This window comes from Micrasema longulum, unplaced genomic scaffold, assembly GCF_059751315.1.
Source record: "Micrasema longulum isolate JH-2025_06_02 unplaced genomic scaffold, ASM5975131v1 h1tg001561l, whole genome shotgun sequence".
NCBI classification, from domain to species: domain Eukaryota; kingdom Metazoa; phylum Arthropoda; class Insecta; order Trichoptera; family Brachycentridae; genus Micrasema; species Micrasema longulum.
In genome coordinates, this window is record NW_028278744.1 from 93,224 (window position 1) to 116,679 (window position 23,456).

Genomic DNA, 23,456 nt, shown 5'->3' on the forward strand with positions numbered 1-23,456 from the left:
ATAATAGTAAGTACTAAATTAAATAATACAAAAATACATAGTAAAAAAATATTAAGATATATAAAGAGCAAATAAAAGTATGGAAGGAAAGCATATTAGTCACTTTCCGCTAATCTCGAACTTTAAAAAGATTGACAACCTCGTCCCTATCGATGTGCAGCAACCAATTGCAAACTTTTTTCTTAAAAACGTTGGTACTTAAGGGGGTTCGTTATGGCGGCCGGAAGTTGATTAAAATAATCGACTAGATGCGAAACTATAGTGGTATTGCAAGTCTCGTAAAAACATAATTAAAATAAAGATGGGTACTACTAGGTATGTTACTATGATATTTTTACTAGGGATGGAATGACTGTGAAAGATATCTAAAGGAAGAAGAGTGCGGGGAACAGAGTGAACGGTGCACTGAAACCAACCTTGGCAAATAAATGTTTGTCGCAAGAGGCAACATAAGCAGTTCAAAATAAAGTCCTGGTCCGGACTCTGATGTATGGGAGCGAAGTTTGGGCTTGGAAAAACAGGGATGAAAGAAGGCTGAATGCTGCCGAAATTTGATCTCTCAGGCGAATGTGTGGTAAAATTTGTACGATAGATGCGTAAATGTCGAGATCCGTACATGATTTAAGGCTGAGATAGGCATTACCGACAAAATCAAGAAAGGAGCTCTGCGCTGGTTAGGACATATAGAGCGAATGGACAGCGAAAGATCGGCAAAAAAATATTTGCAATGCGAATGTTGATGGATGCAGAAATAGAGGAAGACCGAGAAAGACATGGCATGACCTAATCCAACAAATACTTGAAGATGGAGATGTCAAAAGTCGGAATAATCAGCGCGCGTGCATGAAAAAATGTATGAATGCAGAGGAAGCGGGATCTGTATGCAAATATAGACGAGAATAGAGGAGTTAATTATAAATGATTTATAATCAATTATTAACTATTTTTATTATAAAATGTATTTTTTATATCTACATAGAAACCATTATAAACATGTTTTCGAAGAACAATGTATTAAAGAAAGTCTAGAATCAAAAAGTTTGTTTTGTATGTCAAAGGTTTTATATTTTTTTCTCAGAGAGATACATATAACAATTTATTTTATTATGCATTTTTTTACGTACGATAGTTTAAATTAATTGTAAACTATGCGACACATGTTTATTTCATAATAAAATAGGAAAGGGGTGACGGTGGAAGAATGAATTGAACACTTCAGCGGCACGCGAACTTTATTTATTGTGTTATTAAGTGGTGCTTCGCGAATAGAGGGAAAACTAAAGAGCGAGAGAGGGATATTCTGATGGTCACGCCACGTTACCTTATACTATACATCGAGGAAAACCTTACTTTTATAATATGAAAGACATTCACGAATGAATGGAGGTACTTTGAACCGAGTCGTGATCCCGTGGCTAGTGTAGCGGAATCACGGAACAAAGGTCCAAGATTCGAAATCCCCTTCCCCAACTTAATTTTCATTTTCTAAAAGTGAGTTATTTACAACTCGTTAAGAATGGCCACCAAAATTGATATATTTGGGTAAATCCTAAGAGCGCAATATTTATATTTTTTAAAGAACAAATAAATTAATCAACACGCTATATATGACTAAATGGACAAACACAAACTTACTTACACTTAATAAAAAAAACAATATTATCCATTTTGAATGTAGAAAAAAATGACATAAAATATCAAGATACTTACATAAATAATGAACGACTAACTGAAATTTTACATGTTAAATACTTAGGACTAACAATAGACATACGTGGACAATTTAATTATCAAAGTGGCGACATTAACGAGTCTTTTTTTTTTAAATCAAAAACTTTGTTCCAAAAACGGAAAAAAATATAATGTACGAAGCCTATGTAAAAACTAAAATATGTTATATGCAACTACTATGGGGAACAGGAAATCAAAATGACATAAACAGACTACAAAGACAACAAAATCAAATATTAAAGTTAGTATATGACCTACCCTATCTATCAGCAACTAAAGAAATTTTTAAACAAACTAAGCAATTAAATGTAACTGAACTCTTTAAACTCGAATCCTTAAAATTTATGCATAAATTAGCCACTGATGTAATTGCAGACGAAAAACTAAAACTTGAAATAAAATGTAGTTAACATGGACACAATACGAGAATATCAGAAAAATATCACAAACAACCTTCTAAAACGAGACAAGGACAGTCAGGACAGGAGACTTATAAAGCAGGGACTGAACTTATACAATAAATTTATTAATTATTTAATTAATTTATTTACTTAAAATTGCATCTGATTCAATTGACTGTCCTGAACTACTTTGCAAACTTTCTATCAATGTTCCTTCCAAAGTTTTAAGAAATAACCCTCTTCTTCACATACCTCTTGTTTCATCTAATTATAGGCAAAATTCATATTTATGGCGAACTTTTAATAATTTTAATGTAATTAATAAATCATTTAACATAGATTTCTTTGAAAATAATCTTAATAACGTGCGGCGTTTGCTTTCGAAATAACTCGTAGTATTTTTTTCTTTTCTTTTAAATTTACATTTAATTACTATTCATTTTATGTTCGAGAATCTTTTTTAACTTACTGTGATGCTACTTGTGAAAACCTGTAATTGGCTTATTTGTTATTTGTTTTGTTATATAAATATGTGATAATTATAGCTGTTGGTTATCCAAATAAATAAAAAAAAAAAAAAAATAAAAAAAAAAAAATAAACTACCAGACAAAATTTACAAAAGATGTTAAATATATTATCATTAACAGTAGAATGTGAATTTAAAAGTAAAAATATTTTGTTAAATGTATGTAACCCGTAAGAGTTTATCAATGAAAATTTTGAAGAAGAAATATTTTTTAAATATATTCGGTACCCCCCCGCCCCTTCCCTAATTTCCCTTATTTATTGTAAAAGCTTTTAGTACAGTATTGAACCGCCCGCGCCCGCCCAACTGATCTGAAATACATTAACTATCAAATACCTATGTTTAAAACATCGATTTTACCCATTAAAAATATCTGCGAGCTAAGGTATAAATCTCTATATCAATTGATAAGATTATAATGTTTATGAAGCTGACGCAGAACTTTCATAGTAATCCTAATAACGAGACCATTAATACCTTAAATGTTCCTTTGTAAGTCGCAGAATAGATAGGCCCAGCGCTGCGCTAGAGTGGAAAATTACAAACAAACGATATATAAATTGAGCCATTCTACGAAGCCGTAGTAACACAAGAGGCTAAACATTTCGTACAATTGACTATCGTGCCAATATTGCTTCTACAAATCGGCTAACATTATTCAATCCTCCGTAATACGGAAATTGCTTAATCGACGACACTGATCTCTTCCCTTTAAATAACAAATTGCGCCAATTTACCATTTAACAACCGTCCATTTGATACATTATTAGTAGAAATCAACATTGAAATGTTTAAATAAATAAATTCGATACCGAGGTGCATTTCTTACTTAAATAGGTCATTGCATGATTATTTGAAGCTTTTCTACAACAAAATAATTCGCGTCTTTAACATTTTCCAAATTATCTAATATTTTCTTACTGATATCATGCGGTGTTGCAAACATGGCTGGATTCTAATTCAGTGTCGCAAATTCTAATCTCGCTAGTTGCAAACTTATTTCTACAAAGGGTTGCCGGTTGCCGGTTGCAAGTTGGGATGATAATTTGATTACATCCCCGCTAGATATATACCCCTTTTCTCCTGTATTCATAATAATTCATAGTCGGTATTGACAACCCTTGTGACAGAGGAATAAATAAATTAGACACGAACACACATACAAGATTTAAAGAGCTTTCGTAATGAATGCAAGCACCCGGAGTAAATCCGACCCAGTACACAACCCATAGGACCCGATTACTGTGGTGAATTACAGATTGTAGCACAGAATACCGAGGCTTGAGAAAAATCACGTTTTGTTTTTTACATCTCACTGGGAATCCAACCCGGAACCCTTTACGTGTAAGGCACGCGTAAATCATAACACAATGGGAGTCGTCATTAATAGGACATCCACATTGATTGATTTTTTTAAAGAAAAGGGCAGAGGGTCGTTAATCGTGTCGTAGGTAGAGATGCAAGGCGGTAAAATTACCGCGGTTTTACGGTAATTTTACCAGATTTTGATAAAATACGATATTTTCGATATTTTACGGTAATTTTCGGTAAAAAAAACAAACATGACGTACTAATTTTTATCTTTCGAAGATGTAACAAATACGAGTAACTTTGTTTTAGGATACGTTACATGACAGTGAAAACCAGGTTTAGATCCATCGGGTAATTGTCGAGATTTATTATAAGTATGGGATGTTCTAGGTAGGGACGTAATTATACGAGGAAAACTGATTTTTGTCAAAATGACGGCATGAGCGGTGGTCGTTCAAGGTTACAAACTTAAGGTTTTACTAAGGGCCCTATGTCCACCGATCCTGTTAAATTTCAAAACATTATAACATTTTTTACCAAAAAAAGTACATACCGAATGACCTTGAACGTCCCGTACTTATAATAAATCTCGACAACCACTCGGTGGATCTAAACCTGGTTTTCACTGTCGTGTAACGTGCTACTGCGTGCGAACAGAGCTACTCGTATTTGTTATATCTTCGCAAAATAAAAATTAATACGTCATATTCGTTTTTTAACGAAAATTACCGTAAAATACCGTAAATTACGGCATTTTAGCGCGCCTTTTGGTAAAATTACATAATTTTACATCCATAGTCGTAGGGGAAACGTGTCTGTCAAAAGAGCGTGAAATCGGACTCGTAAAGGAGATTTGTGGGTCCCACACTCTGGACTACCGCGCTCCGGTGACGGTGACGGGCGGATGTTGATGGGATGGGTGATGGCTGCCCACTGCCCACTATCCGTCATCCAGACAAAAAGGGACAATCATCTTTTCTCGGCGTAATTCGTCGGGTAATTCGCTTTGTGCCAGCGCGGCGGGCGACGGTCAATGCGGAGGAAGAGATACGATTCGTGAGATGGCGGATGCTTGGAAATAATTGTTTGGGAAACATCAAAGGATATATTAAAGCTCCATCCTCTTAAGGATGTTCATGGTCAAATGAAATGCACAGAAATCAATACGAAGAAACAATTTACGATTCTAGGCGCCATCGCCGGTGGTAATAAATCAGTTATTTCTGTATGATTGGATTCTCATTACACTGTCAATGTTTGGAATGAAACTAAATTAACGTCGCGTCATTCATTCTCAGAATTCAGTAAAAATGTACATGTATTCAATTATAATCCACACAATTACATCGAACACCTACATCCAAAAAAAAGAACACGCGGAACGATAAATAATTTATGAGGCAGCAAACATAAAGCTTTTGTTCAGTGATAAAATTTCTAATATCATCGGAATCGAACTACACGCAAGCTACCTACTTAGTTTATCACTTCACAAGATATGTATTTAGTACTGTAGACTCAGTTTAAGATTGATTTTGACCATAAAGAATAAAACCCGAAATTGAAGGGTTATTTGAGGCAACGATAAAAGTTGCGTGTCATGTTATACAACGACCCCGTCGTAAAGCATAAGCGACGAAAGTTATATCCTGATGTAAGGAGTTCAACGTCTCCGACGCAGGACTGGGGTCATTAAGAGATTTTATGAATTTCCCTTCGAGTGAGGTGAGTAATGAACATTGGTCGTTGGCTTCAGTCGCGGTCACCGCACCGCCACCGCCTGCGCCTGTCACGGTGAAGGACGAGACGTTACGGACTAACTGATCAGATGTGGTCACATACAAATCAAAACATGTAAGTGCAACAAACCGAGAAGGAAAACACTTTGGATTATTTACAACATAGTTTCGAGAAACAAACGAGGATAAAGGAAAAGAAAATCTTTTTTTTTACGAAAGATAAACAAATGATACCAGCTTGATAAAGGAGATACTTAATTCCACGCTGTTGTTCAACGTCTATTGAATTTGTAAAATACCTACTTAAAAATTTCGGCTTATTTTTAAAGTTAGTATTTTTATTATTTCCAAATCTTTAAAGACCAGTACTCGATAACACATTAAGCCTTTTATATTTCCCTTTAAAAAAGTATATCTCGCTTTGATCGGCGGAACTAAGGGACGCGGGATTGACGTGGGAAGAGGCGAAAGTGCTGGCTGGCGACAGGGTCTCCTGGTGATGTCCACGTGTGGAAAAATAAGAAAGAAGATATCTGCTGAGACACCTTTAAACGTTGCCGTTTTCCTTTTGAAAGAGATTTTAAAGAAAATCATCGTAAATTAGATATCTATGGCTAATATCAGGCAATAAATTTAGTGCAAATAAGATATTTTTCCTCGTGTCTCGCAAATGCAGACACAAGCGGTGTTTCAACGTCAATAAACGGTCATGACCGATACGGAATACTAACGCAGCAAATAAACAAAATATATTTGAATTCGCGAGTAATTGAATGGGATCAAGTTTCAGAAATGCGGGCTGTGGTCGACCAAACAGAAATCAATCATAGCAGACGGCGATAGAACGTCATTAATTCGGTATCGAATCTCAATACGAGGGGTGACCCGCGGGTGACCAGAGTGATGAAGATATATAAGAAACCAATAAACGTCATGCATATAACGTCAATTGAACATTACATATCCTCGGTTATTCATTAAAATCAATTTACGAACATTACAATATTTCCATATCTGTGTTGTAGTAGTTAGCGCGTTCAGCTAACACGCTCGAGGGCTAGAGCTATTGTAAGCGAGGTTTACGTGGATTTTTTATTTTAAACTAATATTCATAGTCCCAAGTGACGGAGTAAGCTGAAGCGTTATGTTAAAACGTTCTTTTGCCTATGTGTAAAAAAATATTGAGAAACGCTTCGATTTGTGAACTATGCACCATCAGTTCAGGCAAGGGAACGACGATGACTACAGATACATTGTAATACTGGCACTTTAAAAACCAATCTATCCTTATCACTTATCACCCAATGTTCAAAACAACAATAGGGAAATATAACAATTTTTTACATTTTAAACCAATAAGTTTATGAAATACTGTAGACAAAAACAAAAAAAAATACTTCTTATGTGTAGCATAAAAAATATTTTTAAATTTGTAATTTTGAATTTCCGCAAAAACGGTCATTTCATTGGCCACGCCCCTAATACGTCAAGATTTTTTTTTTTTTTTAACTTTGTTCCAAACTATTTGAATTTTTTTAGAACATCGTTACGAATCTCGACGTCACAATTATCAATTGTCGCGTTTTTCAGGAGACATTTAAAAAAATAAATTCTTTTTTAAAGTTATATAAGAAAACATTTCTCCACAATATCCATATTGATTTCAAAAATACAGTTTTTTTATTTTTTATATTTTTTTATTCATAAATTTCATTAAAAAAGTAGGGGAAGGGTGTACAAAATAACATAGGCGGGAAAAATGACATAGTACTCATATCTCAGAAACCAAACTCTTGGTCATGTTTGAATCTGCACAAGAATGAGAACTGGTACGACACATAAATACTCGCCAATATTTAGGACGCTTATGGCGACCGCCCGAGGAGGACGTGTTGCGGGTTACTTTGTGAAATAAAACAATATTTTTGTTGCGCGGACACCAAAGGTATTATCATTATTTTATTTGTATTATTCTACAACACAAACTGAAAGGATATGTTGTGTTTTGTTAATCTTCATGAAAAACTATAATTTCGTTAAAATTTACAAAGTGCAATATGATATTTTTTAATGTTTTAAAAACTCACGTAGTGGGGCAAAACGACATATGTACGGGTAGGGTAAAATGACAGACTATGTCATTTTTCCCCACTTAATTCTTTTTTTTTTTAGAAGAATAATAATGCTTCGCTATTATGTGCGTAAAACATGACATTTGCATACAACTCCAAAAGTATCAAAGGCTGAAGCTAAAGGTTCTAAAAAACATATCCTGGAAAAGTGTAAACAAGGTATATGTAAAAAAAAATGATTATTGATTCAGACACTGAAGACTTTCTACTTACAGACAATGAAGATGACTGCTCGTGCATTTATTGTAATGAGTTATATACGAGATCAAAGCCAGGTGAAACATGGTTAAAATGCATGAAATGTGGAAACTGGGCTCATGCAGAATGTGCTGGTTTAAATAAAAAAATTAAGATTTTTGTTTGTGAAGTGTGCACTTAATATTTTAATTCTTTAATATTCATAAAAAAAACTTATCAATTCTGTTTTTAAAAAGTGTTGAATAATCATCCCATCCAAGTATATCGTATGTCATTTTGTACACCCGGTGGGGCAAAACGGATTTTTGCGGTATGTTTTTATTTTTGTATTTTTATTTGATAGATTTGTATTTTTTCCTTCAACAACAGTGCTAACATGTTAAAAAATAGTGTACATTTTAAACCAAAGAGATTTTTTACTAAATATGTTACCAATTTTTTTTTTTCATTTTACAAAAAAATCTATTTCATTTTGTACACCCTTCCCCTACATGTTTTTGTAAAATTCTAAACATATCTACTTATACACATCTAGTAAATGTTATCACTTTAACTCACCAAAAAAAGAGACTAACTCTTGTGCTTGGAGAGTGACTTACACTGTTTTAGTTGTTTATTTATAAGAGTTTATATAATTTTAAATACGAGTACATAAAAAAAAAAGAAAAACATAGGATATATAAAGAAAAAACATCAAACGATAATACATTCGTACTAATTAAAATTTAATGTTGTTTAAACACGAGTTCAAAAAATTTCTTTAGATTAACTTTAAATTTATTTATTGATATATTATTTTTAATAGTTTTTAGTTCATTAGGAAGATTATTATAATTTTTTACACCTTGGAAGACAAAGCTATTTTGACCATGACTTGTGTGGAATTTAGGAATTTCAATATTATTTTGGTATCTGAGTATATATATTCATTTCAAATTCTTTTATTTTTTCTTTTTTATACATTTGTATAATAGAATTTATTTTATAAAGAGTGTCTACTGTATGAACCTTAAATATTTTATATAGACTTTCCATATTGAATGTTGATGGTTTCTTTAAAATTACTTTAATAATTCATCTTTGTACTATTTTAAGAGGGTTTAATACATTGGCATATGCACCACCCCATCCTATAATACCATATTGTTACAAAGAATTATTATAAATCCATTTCAAATTAATTATTCTAAATCCATTTCATATATTTTTATCAGTATTGCAGTATGTCATAAAAGAACAACGTAATTGTACATTTTGTAATTTTTTTTTTTTCACAACGGCCAGAAATCCAAATTACATCACAGAACACCTAGGCTCGAGAAAAAACACATTCAATTTTTGTGTTTTCACCAGGAATGGATCCGGGTAATCTTCGGTGCGGGAGTCACGCGTCTTAACCACTGCCCACGGAGGCCGCCAATATTTCCATCATTCTATAGTTGTCGATCTTTAAAAAAACATAAAAAACTGCATATTTGGCATAACAATACAAGACAGTTCACCGATATATCATACAACGTACATGTATGAACGGTTTATGTCGTGCTTCGCGTGAATTGAAAGGTCCATCTATCATACGTCGAGCCATATTTCCAGTCGAGTGGTGTAATTGGTGATCGGTGAGCAATAAGTTGGTCGGGTAACAAATGCTATTCGATTACTCGGATGAAGTCATAGGAAAAAATAACACTCGCTCGAACAATCAATTGGAAATAAAAGGAGAAAAATGAATAGGATGGATGTTCCTATTTAAAATAACGCGCTCGAAACCGAGCCGGGTCGACAAAATTGATGACGGGCAATGATCTTGAAATTTCTATTTTAAACATGATCAAATAGGTCGAGCTAAAACATTTGATACTAGGTCACATTAAATATACAATTTATAAATATTAAAAAATCAAATTTCGGATCAAAGACCTTCAAAAACTTTAGTTTCATACCTCCTGACTTTTGTTACGAAAATGCAAAAAGAGTATTAAATTGTTAAATGGATGAATACGTACACAAACTTGTAAAACTATATTTTTTATAAATTAATACAACAAATGCTAACGCCCTAATTTTGTATTTATGGGTTTAATTACGTGTCTTTTGTTTTTTTTTTTAAATCGATTTCAAACTTGTGATTTATGAAGGCGAAACAGCTGACACACATACACAAGTAGTAGAGCAAAAACGTTCATTTCTGTTGTGGAAAATTCAATGAAATACATTATTTTTTCTAAGTGGTAAAATTAGCGTCATATAAAAAAAACGCAGCAAAGAGAAATATTTTCAACAATGTTTGAGTATGTCCAAATACTTGCAGACTGGCTGGATTTTCTACCTAGGGAGTTATTCATATAAAAATTTATTGCAACAAACATTTTTGAGAAGAGAATATAAAAGTCAAGAGATGGAAGAGTTGAGGAAATGTGGATGTTAAAACATGGGCAGAATGGTGAATGTTACACAGTCTGTAAAATGGCCACTTAAACCAGCCAATAACAGGTCATAAGCCCTGTAAATGCCTAAACTTCCATATTCCCTTCTCAAAAATGTTTTTCCTCTCTATTGCAATAAATTTAAATAGAAATATTTTCGTTTGTTTGTTTAACATTTATTTATTTATTTTACAGAAACAAATAGTCGACAATGATATAAGAACATAAAAAAGATACGATTTTAGGACAGACCAGCGAAGTTTCTAAATAAAAATCATACATATTGAATTGTGGTACGACAAAAGGGTGTGTTTAAGTGTATTTGTATGAGAGTAAGTGTATAGGTGTGTTGTGTGTTTGTGTGTATGTGGGAGTAAGTGTTCAGGTGTGTGTCAGTGTGAGCATCATTTAATAGAAAGTGGGATCGTATCGCAGCCAGAAACAATCAGTCTTAATTTACTGTTAAATAAATTAAGGGGCGTGCTAAATATATCAATAGATGAAAATAAAAGCATTATAGTTAGAGCTAGAGCTATAGTTAGAGGAAAGAGTGTTGTGCATAATTACTGCTACAGACTGGCAGATGGAATAAATACTTATTTCTTGTCACGCGAAAGGGGACATTAAGATTAATTTTGGAGAATCGGTAAAAAGTATACTTTATTATTTAATAATTTATATAAATAGCATAATCCAGATATAGTGCGTCTATTTTCAAGGGTATAAAATCAATTTTGTTTAGCAGATTGGCTGTAAGTGCAAAGCGTTTTATTGTTTTTATAATCTAGGTATTTAAAAAAATTTCGTTGAACATTTTCAATCCTTTCTATGTTTGTTATGTATTGTGGGCTCCACACAACGGATGCAAACTCCAAGTTACTGCGTACAAAAGTGTTGTATAAAGTAAAATGAAGCCCAACATTTGACAAGCTTTTATAGGTTTTGTATTTGTTGGTTTTCTTTAAAAAAACTAAGAAATTATTTGTAAGTACCTAAATACATCTTCGTAACTCAAATTCAACATTCAAGAAAAAGATTGCAAACACACACCTACGAAGGTTAATCCCAAATTAAAAATAAAATCTTTGAGGAAAGAAAATATAAGTGATGAAGAAGTCAGATTAGCAATTTCAGTCTATTTTCAAGACAGGAACAAAAAACTAATTTTTGATATAAATGAATGAATGGAAAGATCTGAAGAATACATTGTGCTTTAAAAAAAAAGTATGTTGTTAGTCGTTAGGTGTCCTCGGCACGGGTTACCCCAGTGACGGTACATTATTTTTATTGTTTAATATTGTATATACCTTATTCCAAAGAAATAAAAAAATAATACTGAAAGAGAAACATACTGCCATCTATCAATTACCCTCCCACCACTCCCATTCCTTCCTTTCGTGACTTTCTGGACCACCCCTCATAAATAAACATGTAAACTAGAGTTTCTTCTTAGAGGTATTCACAGTTAAAACATTAAATTTTTGAGAGGAAAACACAGATCCGAAACAGCTAAAACAGTTTCGCAAAAAAAAACTATTTTTAACAGTTATTCTGTGTAAATAACGGAACTTGTTTTTAAACTGTTACTGTAAACAAAAACTAGACAAGATATTAAATTAAACTATTTTTTTAAATAACAGTTAGAAAGTGCGCGAGCAAAACCGTGGCAATGAAAAAAGAGGCACGTCATGTGAAACTGTTTCTTAAAAAAAAAAACAGTTATAACAGTTTTGAGAGAAGTCCGGTAAAACCCCTAATAATACAGCTTAATTAATATTGTAAAAATGTTCCAGCAGTTTCTTGCGCTAGATTTTTTTGGCCATCCTGCTCTAAACTGTTATTTATAATCAGATTCAATTCTGAAACAGTCGATTTGTTGAAACAGTAACTGTTACTGCTACTTATTTTAAATATCCGAAACGCTAATCTCTATTGTAAACGTAAGTTAGCAAAAATATTAAGGATACAGGTTTTTTACTGAAGCTTTTTTACGGCCCAATCTTATAATATGGAGTATAATGAAAGGAAGATATAATAAAACATAAGGTCACACACAGCGGGTACTTATTAGCACACCTGTAATTATAATAATACAATATAATGTTACCATTTTGAGTGTCTCCTCCGGCCGCAGCAGGTAGAACATGGACTGCAGGTGCGAGTGGATGTCGCTGGTGGCGGCGGGGGCGGCGGGGAGCGGCGGGGGGCGGCGCTGCCCCCGTGCGCCCCCCGCCGCCCCGCTGGACAGTACCAACGCGGCGCCTTTGCTGGCGAAGTAACACTCGCTAAGGCTAAAAAAAAAGAAATATATATAATGGCTTGTTATGTTTTTTGTACATAAAGACATCGATTCACCACAATATCAAAACACTGGAACCTCTTATTACAGGGTACAAAACATGATTTAAAAAAATGATTTTTTATTGGAAACCCTTCCACCATTGTTAATTTTATGGTAAACTTTTTTTACACTGTACTGCGTGAAACGTATCTCCCGTGTAAACATAGGTTTTGGTGTAATTCTCAAAATATACGAAATATGAAGACAGTGCGTTCAAATTGTAACCTATGTTAATTAATTGGTTCGTGACAAAACATTTTCAAGTAAAATAATTTACACTAACACATTAACATAGGGTTATTAAACATTCAAACGCACTGTAGTGAACAAGAGTTTCCTCATGTTTTTCGTAATCCAAATTATCGTCATATAATTTGACGAAACATTTAATTATATTATTTTCTATTATTGGGCACAGTATTGATACACAAACTGAATATAATCTCGTTTTCTTGTTATATTTAGTCAAAATCATCATATCGAAAAAGGCACTAACGAAATAAATGTATAAAGCATTATAATTATTAGTAAAGTAATTTCCAATGAGTTAAAAATATTTCTACCGCTTATCAAATACTGATAACGTTTTTCTGTGTTGTCATGTCGAATAGACAACTATAAGAAAATTCAGTGGTTTTTATTGTTTGTAATTAAACTATTAAACCAAGGAATTTATTATTTTAATTTTTATGTACCTATCGTATTATCAACGATATGATTTTTTCATGTTTTGTATTTCTGAAGTTAGTTTGTCTTCCGCTTCTTCTCGATCAGTTCTGCCGATTGGTCCGTTGACGGTAAGTAAACCGGAAATATTCCACAACTGTATTATCATTGGTTGATTTGTATGAATTAGTGACGTCGCAGTTCGTTTTTATTGAAATATTTTTTTAATATTAATTTCATACAGTTTCCTGAAACTTTGCGGTATAATTTAATGCTGTAATTTTAACCGCGCGTAAGAAAAAAATTTTTGTATCCGATTTCCCGTAGGGCTGAAGTTCCTTATTTCACCGAAAAAATATATTCATAAAAATTATGAAAAAAATGTTCAAATTAGTTTGTTTTACGTAGACGTTAAAAAAAACCTAAGTATTATTGACTATTTATATACAAACGTTACAAATCTCAACTTTGCATTAAAAAATACACGTAAATTCATAAGAATTATCTTGACGTTAGAATTATCTTTATATCAATACAAAAATAAACTGACTAAACAAAATAAAATGTTATAATTATAATATTATTTGTTTTATTATTTTTTCACTGCGATATGGAACAGTTCAGTACTTAGTTACTCACACATTATATTTATACATTTGTGTCTAATTTTGAAGCGATTAATATCTAGCGTTGTTTAAATGTGGCATAGAATGAAGATACAGTGTTAATGTGACTCGTGTAGAGTGTAGTGTAGAGTGTAGAGTGTAGAGAGTAGAGTAGATAGACATGGAGGTGAAGAGCATGTGAGAAGTTATTTTGGTTCAAGCGCTAAACTCATCTTCTCAGAGCACATCTACCAGAAACTTCGATGTCTAGGTTAGGCGTACTCTGTGTCGCGCTAAATCATTTCTAGCAACGCGGCATGATTAGATAGCGGTTTATAATTGACTTGATTTCAGCGCCCTTGAGGTGATTTTCACAAAAACGGCGCTATATAAATTATCCAAATATATATATATATATTGATAAATAAAAAATATATAAATTAATTGTTATTTATATGTCTACTAAAAAATAAGAAGTTACCTTATAGAATTCCTTTTTTAGAAAGGCAAATATTTTTTACTAAATGTTATTAAATATTTGTATATAACCACTTACCGACTTTTCTATGTCTACCGGTTTCGAGACATACCCGTTTTTTCATACATTAAGTGTAAAAATATTATAAACGAAACGTTATTTTTTTGAAAACTTTCTTTTGATGTAGTAGAGATAGATCAATGTAGCTTTTCTTTTAATTGGCTTTTCTACGTTGAGTTATAAAATTATTTTTGAATGACTAACAAAATTTTAAACTCGAATATCTCTGAGCTAGTAAATTTGACTTAATGCTTTTTTACAGAATGCCCACGACTTTTCCATATTATTTCCTTTGAAATGTTCTCCATTTCTGTTGTAATATGTTAATCTTAGATTGATAAATAAAACGTTATAAAGAAATTTCCTAATCGCAAAAGACACAGAGAATAAAAAAGTGTTTAAAATAATGCGCTCAATCAGATTACAAAAGTAATGAATAAATAAAATTTTAAAAATGATAAAAAAACACAAATATAAAAAAAAGCCGACAACATTATTCTATTGAAAACAACGTTGGTATTTTACGAATGAGCTATGTTAAGCTCCGACATTAAAGTTATAAAAAGCAGTGGCAGCAGCTCCGCGAAAAATAATCCACACAATAACATCATCTACCTATGGCAGGTAAGATTATAGTTTTAAAATTGATAAGATAAGAGTTTTCCGGGCATTATATGCAGTAAACCCACAGTCAATGGAAGGAGAAAACATGTTGAAAAAAGGTCAGCGAAAGTTGGCTGCTATTCCTGTCATTCAAAAAGAAACACATAAAGGATAAAAGCTTCTCGTGGCTTTATGAGAATCCCGAGCACTGAAAGAATGTTGTCTGTCTACGCGTTACAATAAACTACGGAGAACACGCAAGGTCGCTAAAACCAGAAGCTAAAGAAAGCTCTGAAATAAAAATAAAAACTGAAGAATCAGAAAAAAGTGTCGGAAAAGACGGCGAAAGCCTGAGAGATTTAATCAAATTTCACGTACGCTTCGTTACCTAGTCAGTAGGTAAAATAATTCAGACAGATGAATCTCACTCAGTTTCAGCTCTTTTACTTCACAAAAGTCAACAGATGGAAGAGTTGAGGAAATGTGAATGTTTAAACATAGACATAATGTTGAATGATACACAGTGCGTAAAGTGGCCACTTAAATCACCCGATGGTAGGTCATAAGGCCTGTAAAAGCCTAGACTTTTTCTTCTCAAAAATGTTTTCCGTTTCTATTGCAATAAATTTCAAATGTACATGAGTACTAATAAGAATGTAAATACGTCGCAAAATCTAGATGTTTTTAACAAAAGAGTTTAGTTTATGTAGCTTTTGTACTTTATACTTCTTTCTATTAAATTATTGTTTGTAAAAAAAATGCGCTCAGTGAACAATCATAAATATGTCCAGTCCTGTGTCATTGTTTCTAAATAAAATAAAAATAAATATTACAAGAAACATCAAACAATAGCGAGCATGATTTCAGTATTTCCCAATTTTCAACGTCGCGCGGGTCGTCGCGGCGCGGCGCCTGAAAGGTCCGGACGCTTTTTAGATTCGGACGTCAAATCGAAGGAGCCGAGCAAAAAGCGCGGCAAATCAAATAACCATCGAACTAATCATAAAAATATTTGCTTACGCGCGGTCAGGCAGCTGATTCGAGTTCTTTTAGTAGCGCTGAACATTTTCACAGTACCTACGCTCGTTTATAGGTGGATTATTTTTAACTACAGTGGCTAATCAAACACATCGCGCACCATAAAAGGCAATCCGAAAAATATTACCTACATTTTTTTATTCAATGCATTAATTGATTGTATTTTTTTAAATTATTAACAGTACCTACGATGCGTACAAATATCCAACAAAAAATAGCTTGGCTAAACATATTTTAAAACAAATATTGTATAAGTAGGTACTTGATATAATTTGTACGTATTATTGTGGCCTAATATCTAATAGAGTCACCTATGCGGAGAAAAATCATTCTATGATTATTAACCTTTTCCTCACTAAGCATCCAAAAATTACACATAATCCGAACGGGGGGACCAAACGACCCCAGCGCCTACTTGTGTATGGCGTCACGAGAATAAAACGTTGGAAATGTTTATTATTATGCAATAATTTATTCATGTTTTCACGTACGCATATTTTACTCATTCGTGTATTTTATTCATTGTTGTTAGTTTGCAGAATGCTAATGTACATAAAGTGAAATCAACCCTTGTATTATTTACGTATATTTTTTGTTTCAATATCAAACGATTTGAAAATTTAAAAACAAAAACAGGAAAATGCTTCATTCTGTTATTTTCACGATTGCAAAAAATATAGGGCCAAGCCAAGAGCTTGAATAATACTCGAGTTATCGAATTAAAATCTGTCTATGGGGGATTCGAATATCCCCCTTCGGTCCAGCTAGGTTAAACACGAAGTTAGCTACAGATTACAGCGATACAGGCCGTTTGTACTTGTGTTGGGAATTACAAGCGCCAACCGAAACCGTATATTGCACGCTAGTCGTTAAACTAAAAACCAAACTAAAACCAAACCAAAAATTTGGAACTTTTTGTTCTATGCAATAGATCTTAAGGGCTTCTCTAGAGAATTATTACTCTGAGATTGTCCCAGTACGCCATTAATGCCAGTAGGAAGAGCAATGTCTTTACTCAACCGTACCTATTCGGATATCGTCATCTTTCATGTAACTGAAATAAAATTCAGAGGGTAGATTCCTTTCACTCTTATTAGTGGGTATTTTTATGAAACCATTTTTTCACATTCAAAAAGTATTGCTATTTTTTTGTGTTATGTATGCCTTGAATATTTTTTTTTAATGTACATAGACGTATTAAACAAATAAATTTAAATTTAAAATTACCATTAAAGAAAATAAATGAAGTTACAGGTACACGTGTTTTTTCTGTGTCTAGGCGGATTAATAACACAGTCCTGTGTGTGAAACAGAACCAGAACCCGGGACGAGTGCTTTCGACTCGATGGCGGTTCTCAGGAAAAAATCCTACTAAGAAAATCAAGTGGAGTTATGTCTGCTTCATTGTGCAGGGGTTGACGTGTTCGCCTACCATTCATGAGGCCCTGGGTTCGATTCCTGGGGCGGTGAACGTGAAATATTCATTTCAAAGGTTTTTGGTTCTGCAATATTTCATTGAAATATATATTGTGTGAAAAATACGTATGCTTTTAGTTCTTAATAATGTTTCTTTTTAAATTTATTTAATTTTTTTCTTTGTGACGGAAAAATAAGAAACCTGCTAACAAGCCGGTTTCGCGAAGTGAGTTTCATTATTTTTCCTTTTATATTTTCTGTTCATGTTTACCGTGTTAAATAAAGAAGTAAATAAATAAAATCCTGAAATGGTACCTGAAACGCAAGATCACCTTACCCAAATGTAATCAAACAACGATGCGTTCGGTTTACCAATAAAGTACCCTATGATCCATTGGGTTCGGAAAGATGGGTGATAATTAATAATTTTAAAAACGTTGATAGCCTTTTTCATAGAAATAAATATTTTGATACGTGTATTTTATTACATTTTTTATAAAACATATTCAAAAACGCAAATAGATGCAAATCAATGACAATGAAAATCTCAATGTATTTTTACCATAGCTGACATTGAACATAAATTTTAGTTTTATAATTAAACCAATATGGCACTACATTATTGTATGCATATACATCTATATGTAACATTGTCCCATTCATAATACATGAAAGTTATATAATATAAATATTAACTTTATTTAATTCATAATTTAATAAAACACTAACGTATAGTTTCAACTGTTTTTCAAAATAAATTTTCGTACTTTAAATTAATATTAAAATCGAATGATAATAATTACCTTAAAGCTATACCCCTAAAAATATTTTAAATGATGGAAGGGCTTTCTTATTCTACCCATAATGTACCTAATAAAATGCACTCAGTATACCCTAATAGATTTTTAATTACATTACTTTTCTCGGTCTGCATAAAAATCCCCAAAGCGTGTTAAATACCCCTATAAACTATTACCACTATTTTACACCTATATCATTAAACAGCATTTCTTTTTAGTATATAAGGATACTTTGTGAATATTTCAGTCAATTTGGTAATGTCCTCACAAGACGAAACGCGTCACATGTATTTAAAAAATGAGAATTAAATACAACAAAAGTGTTTTATTTTGGATACCTTACCAAATTTTACAAAGAGATGATAGCATTTTTATTGAAAGAAATGAAATTTATGCTTTTTGTCAGTAAAAAAGCTTTTAAAAAAACCTTTGTTACGCCGTATTTTACATTATAACGGGTCACGACTGTTGACCAAGTAACACCAATATATGCTTTTACGCTGTAGTTAAAGAGTAATAAGCTTATTTTTACGTGACTAGACATAATGACAACATTATAGATTACGTTAAACGCATAAAACAACCATTACACGACTATTAACGCTACCTCTGTTACCTATGTACCACATAATACAGTGCGGAATAGAACACGATAGGTAGGTCCGAGAAATAAATCAGGACAACGTATCACAATGAAACCCAGTGAAGAAAGCGCGATTAATCTCATTTAAAAACGGTGTTACAAAAATATGGTTGTAAATTGCAAAATCGATTACAAAACCTTGTGAAAACATTTAAATAACGAGTGTTTGGTAAGTTATATTTGATAATTATTTTTAAATTACGGATTTACAATTTAACATATTTCAAGGACAGAGTCCACTTTTAACAATTATGTTATAACAAAAAAATACAACTATTCAGTAACATAAATCTAGAAACAAGAAAAGAAAAAGCAAATAATTATAATGGACAAACATTATAGGAACCAGGCCCCCGATTACAATGGGAAGTTGACATTTATCTTCAATTTTATCTACAAAGTAAAATTAAGCTTTCTGCATGAAAAACAGAATATGCATACATTGTTTTCTTCCAAACATGTTCAATTATAGATATACAAAGATACTTTAAATGTTCATGCAAATGTACTAATTTTCGTACATAAATATCACTTTTTCTTTATAGACAGTCAAAGATAACTCTGTTAACTTCCCATTGTAATCGGGGCCCAGGTTGCTTGAAGGTGTAAGGAATTTATTTAATATAATATTTAATTTTTCGATTGATCGGTAGTTACTTAATTTACAACCAAAATAATTCGGATCCTGATTTACGCTAACAAGTCTGATTGTCGGCCTAGTGATGTAATGATCAGCATGTTCGCCTACCATGCAAGAGGTCTCGAGTTCGATTCCCGACATGGTTGATATGAAATATTTACTTAAAAGGGTGTTTTCACACTTGCCCTATGCACCATTAGGCGCGGAAAGGGAATGATGATGATGAGTCTGATTATTCCGGATAGGGTTGCCTGGAAACCATAATTAGTCTTGAGATGCCCGAGGAAGAGAATTTCATTATTTCCGAGTCTACGAAAGAACATTGAGGTATTTGTTGGAGAATAGTAGGGACATCAAATAAACCATGAAGTATTTTAAAGGTGCAAATTAAATCTGCATTAAATCGGCGTTTCGAAAGACTCGAGAGATGAAGAAAAAGTTTTATATCGGCATAGTTTAGTTATATATATATAGTTGGATAATTTATAAAGCGCCATTTTTGTGAAAATCACCTCAAGGGCGCTGTACAATTAATAAATATCCCAGTACGTCTTGCAGCTACAGAGCGCATGGACGGTTGGGATTCTAGTTCCTCGTTTTCAATTAAGATCAATCAAAAATTATATTAGATAGGAGCTAGATTACAGGACGTCTTGCAGCTACAGAGCGCATAGACAGTTAGAAATTTAGCCCCCATTTACACATTTTAAAAATTGACAAATAAATTTAGTGTATTACAAAATAATAATAATATGAATAGTGAAAAGGAGTAAAATTACAACACGCCTTGCTGCTACTAAGCGCTTATGTCTTGCGATTCCTAATTTGTAAGCGATCATTTGTTCAAATAAAAATAGTGAAAACAATTTCAAGGTTTAAACATGTGAGAAATCTTCTGCCCTCGCGGTGAAGTGCTAAGCGTATTGGGCTACCGTGTATAATATTTCAAGTTCGATTCCCAATTTTGACTAAATTAAATATTTGTTTATTTGCTACTCTGGGCTGATACTTGAATCGTAGGACTGATCATGATCACCTCACCTTCGGGTCATCAACATAAGTTTACTGCAATTTATTTAGTACAATTAGGTGCGGATGAGGGTTTGGAGTTTAGAGGAAGAAGGTAATAAATGATTATAGGAGAAATTCTGCAGTATTAACCTACTATCGATGGTCACAGGTCACACATACAACATACTGAGCTGACATATTGACGACTTTCTAATAATTTCCTATTTAGATTTTACGAGATATTCCACATACATTCTTGTTTGCAGAAATATGAAGTTTTCGAGCGTAATTTACAGCAAGAAAAATCTATACCTATTACCTACAATCAAATCAAATTCCTGTTAAATCTACAGTAAGTGACGTTCTCAATTTTGATTTAAAAAATGAAAGTGCCCTAGCGAAAAAATAACACATACTAATTAACAGATTATTTATTTAACAATGTGGAGTAATCAAACAGTCAGCGAACTCAAGTTTCATCAAAGTTTATGTTCTTTTAATTGTGTTCATGTTATTATCATATCAACATTTTTAATCGGTCAACTATATTTTGAAAATCCCTCTCCTTCACTCTATTTCCTCACCTCTTAACCTTTTTACGTGCTCTTTTTTTCTCTTGTCTTATATATAATTTTTTTTTCTCTTTACTGTGTAACATATTCTGTCATGATATTTGTGAAAACTTTAACTGGATGTATGTACTATTTTTTTATATTTTATATTCTTATACAACAATTGTTGTTTTGCCTAAATAAATAAATAAAATAAAAATCTAAGCAAGAACTTTAAAGATAAGAATATTTTTTTTGATTCCTATTTTCTATATAAATTTAAAAAATACTTGTGCGTATCGTTAAATAGCGGTTTTTTGAAAAAAAAATATTTGATGTGGTCAAATGGCCAGCGCGTTTGCCCACCGTGTAAGAGGTCTCGGGTTCGATTCCCAACATGGCTGTCATTCAACATACATTGCAACAATACCAACAAATCAATGATTAATGATTTTTGCTATTTCGAATATACCGCGTAATCTTTATTTTTATTATTTTTCTACCTAAGTATGTTAAGTATTAAAATTCTAAAGTTATTATATATAATATTTATAAAACAACTGTGTAATATGTATAGATATATTGTTTATTTATTATTTCATAATTTTGTAATAGAACACTGTATGTTAATTGTATTTATGATTATGTTTATAAATTGGCATTTGTGCTGTGTATACACTAATAAATAAATAAATAAAACTATTTACATTAAAAAATCCCTGGCCTGGCACCTAAAGCATCAGACTGATCATCTTACCTCCACGTAACAAAACATATTAAGATACGCTGTATGTCGATGTACCAATGCACTTTTCTATTGCATGTACTTACGGTTGCGGAAAGGGGATGGTGATAATCAAATGATTACATCGATAAACATAACGTCAACACATTTTCTTCATAAGAATAAATATATGATATATAAAATGATATAATAAAATGATTGTTTTTAAACGTGCGCGGGAGAAAACTTTAGAGTGCAAATCATAACGTAGGATGAGTACCTTCCTACTATATACGAGTAAGGTAGACAGGCAGTTGAAGTATTACATAAATCGGTTTTTATTGCTTTTTAATAGACAGAAAGTAAAGTTCACAATCATTGTGTGATTACAACAAAATCTAAAGCTTTCGCTTACGACAATTACCCGAACATCAACACATAATAACACACATTACTTGTGCGTACTGAAATTTTATAAACATATTTAAGTAATACTATTATAGAAAGTTCCATTATTGAGTAATTATTTTTTGGAAAAACTTTACTTTTCAGGCGTCCAAATTGACAATAATTAAGTTCACCGGGATAGTCAAGTAGTAGATGAAAACGGAGCAATAAACAAATATTGAAACCTAAAAAATAAGACTTTTTAAAAAGGCCTTTTAGCAAACAAATAATGAAATGACTAATTATTACACAAATCTAAATGATTTATTTATACAACTCTCTGTTCATTCACGTTTTACTTTATTCTTAATGATTTTGAATAAGATTCCATTTTAAAATAAATATACCGCCTAAAAGATCTCGCGAAAGCGATTTAACAGGGCCCGTATTACAATGGGAAGTTGACATTTATCATAATTTTTTTCTACAAAGTAAAATTAAGTTTTCTGTATGAAAAATAGAATATGCATACATTTTTTTTATAAACATATTCAATTACAGGTAACCGACGAAGATATTTTAAACTTTCATACAAATAAATACATTTTTGTACATGAATATCGATTTTACCTTCTACCGTCTCGATATGCATCGATGAAGATAGCGTTTGTGATCGCGGCCCAGGGCCCCGATTACAATGGAAAGTTGACATTTATCTTTAATTTTATCTACAAAATAAAATTAAGTTTTCTGTATGAAAAGCAGAATATGCATTCAATTATAGGTTACTGACGAAGATATTTTAAATAATCATGCAAACATACCCATTTTCGTACACAAATATCGGTTTTTCTTTGTATACAGTCAAAGATAACTGTCAACTTCCCATTGTAATCGGGGCGCTGGTTATTCCAAATATGTAAAATTAAGCATCATTCGTCTTTTATTTAAATAATGAATTATTTAAATATTATTTTCAATATGACCAAGTGTTTGTAACCAGTGGTGTAGTCGGGCCGGAGCGCACC

The 23,456-nt window shown here is 32.3% G+C and overlaps 1 protein-coding gene across 1 annotated transcript in view; it reads right to left on the reverse strand.

Annotated features, from left to right (window-relative positions):
- Positions 1 to 23,456, reverse strand: part of ssh (Protein phosphatase Slingshot) — an 83,342-nt gene that overhangs the window by 55,376 nt on the left and 4,510 nt on the right. Inside the window, exon 2 of the mRNA XM_088236479.1 lies at positions 12,573 to 12,756. Coding sequence (XP_088092605.1) covers positions 12,573 to 12,756 — 184 coding nt within the window. The remainder of the gene's footprint in view (positions 1 to 12,572; positions 12,757 to 23,456) is intronic.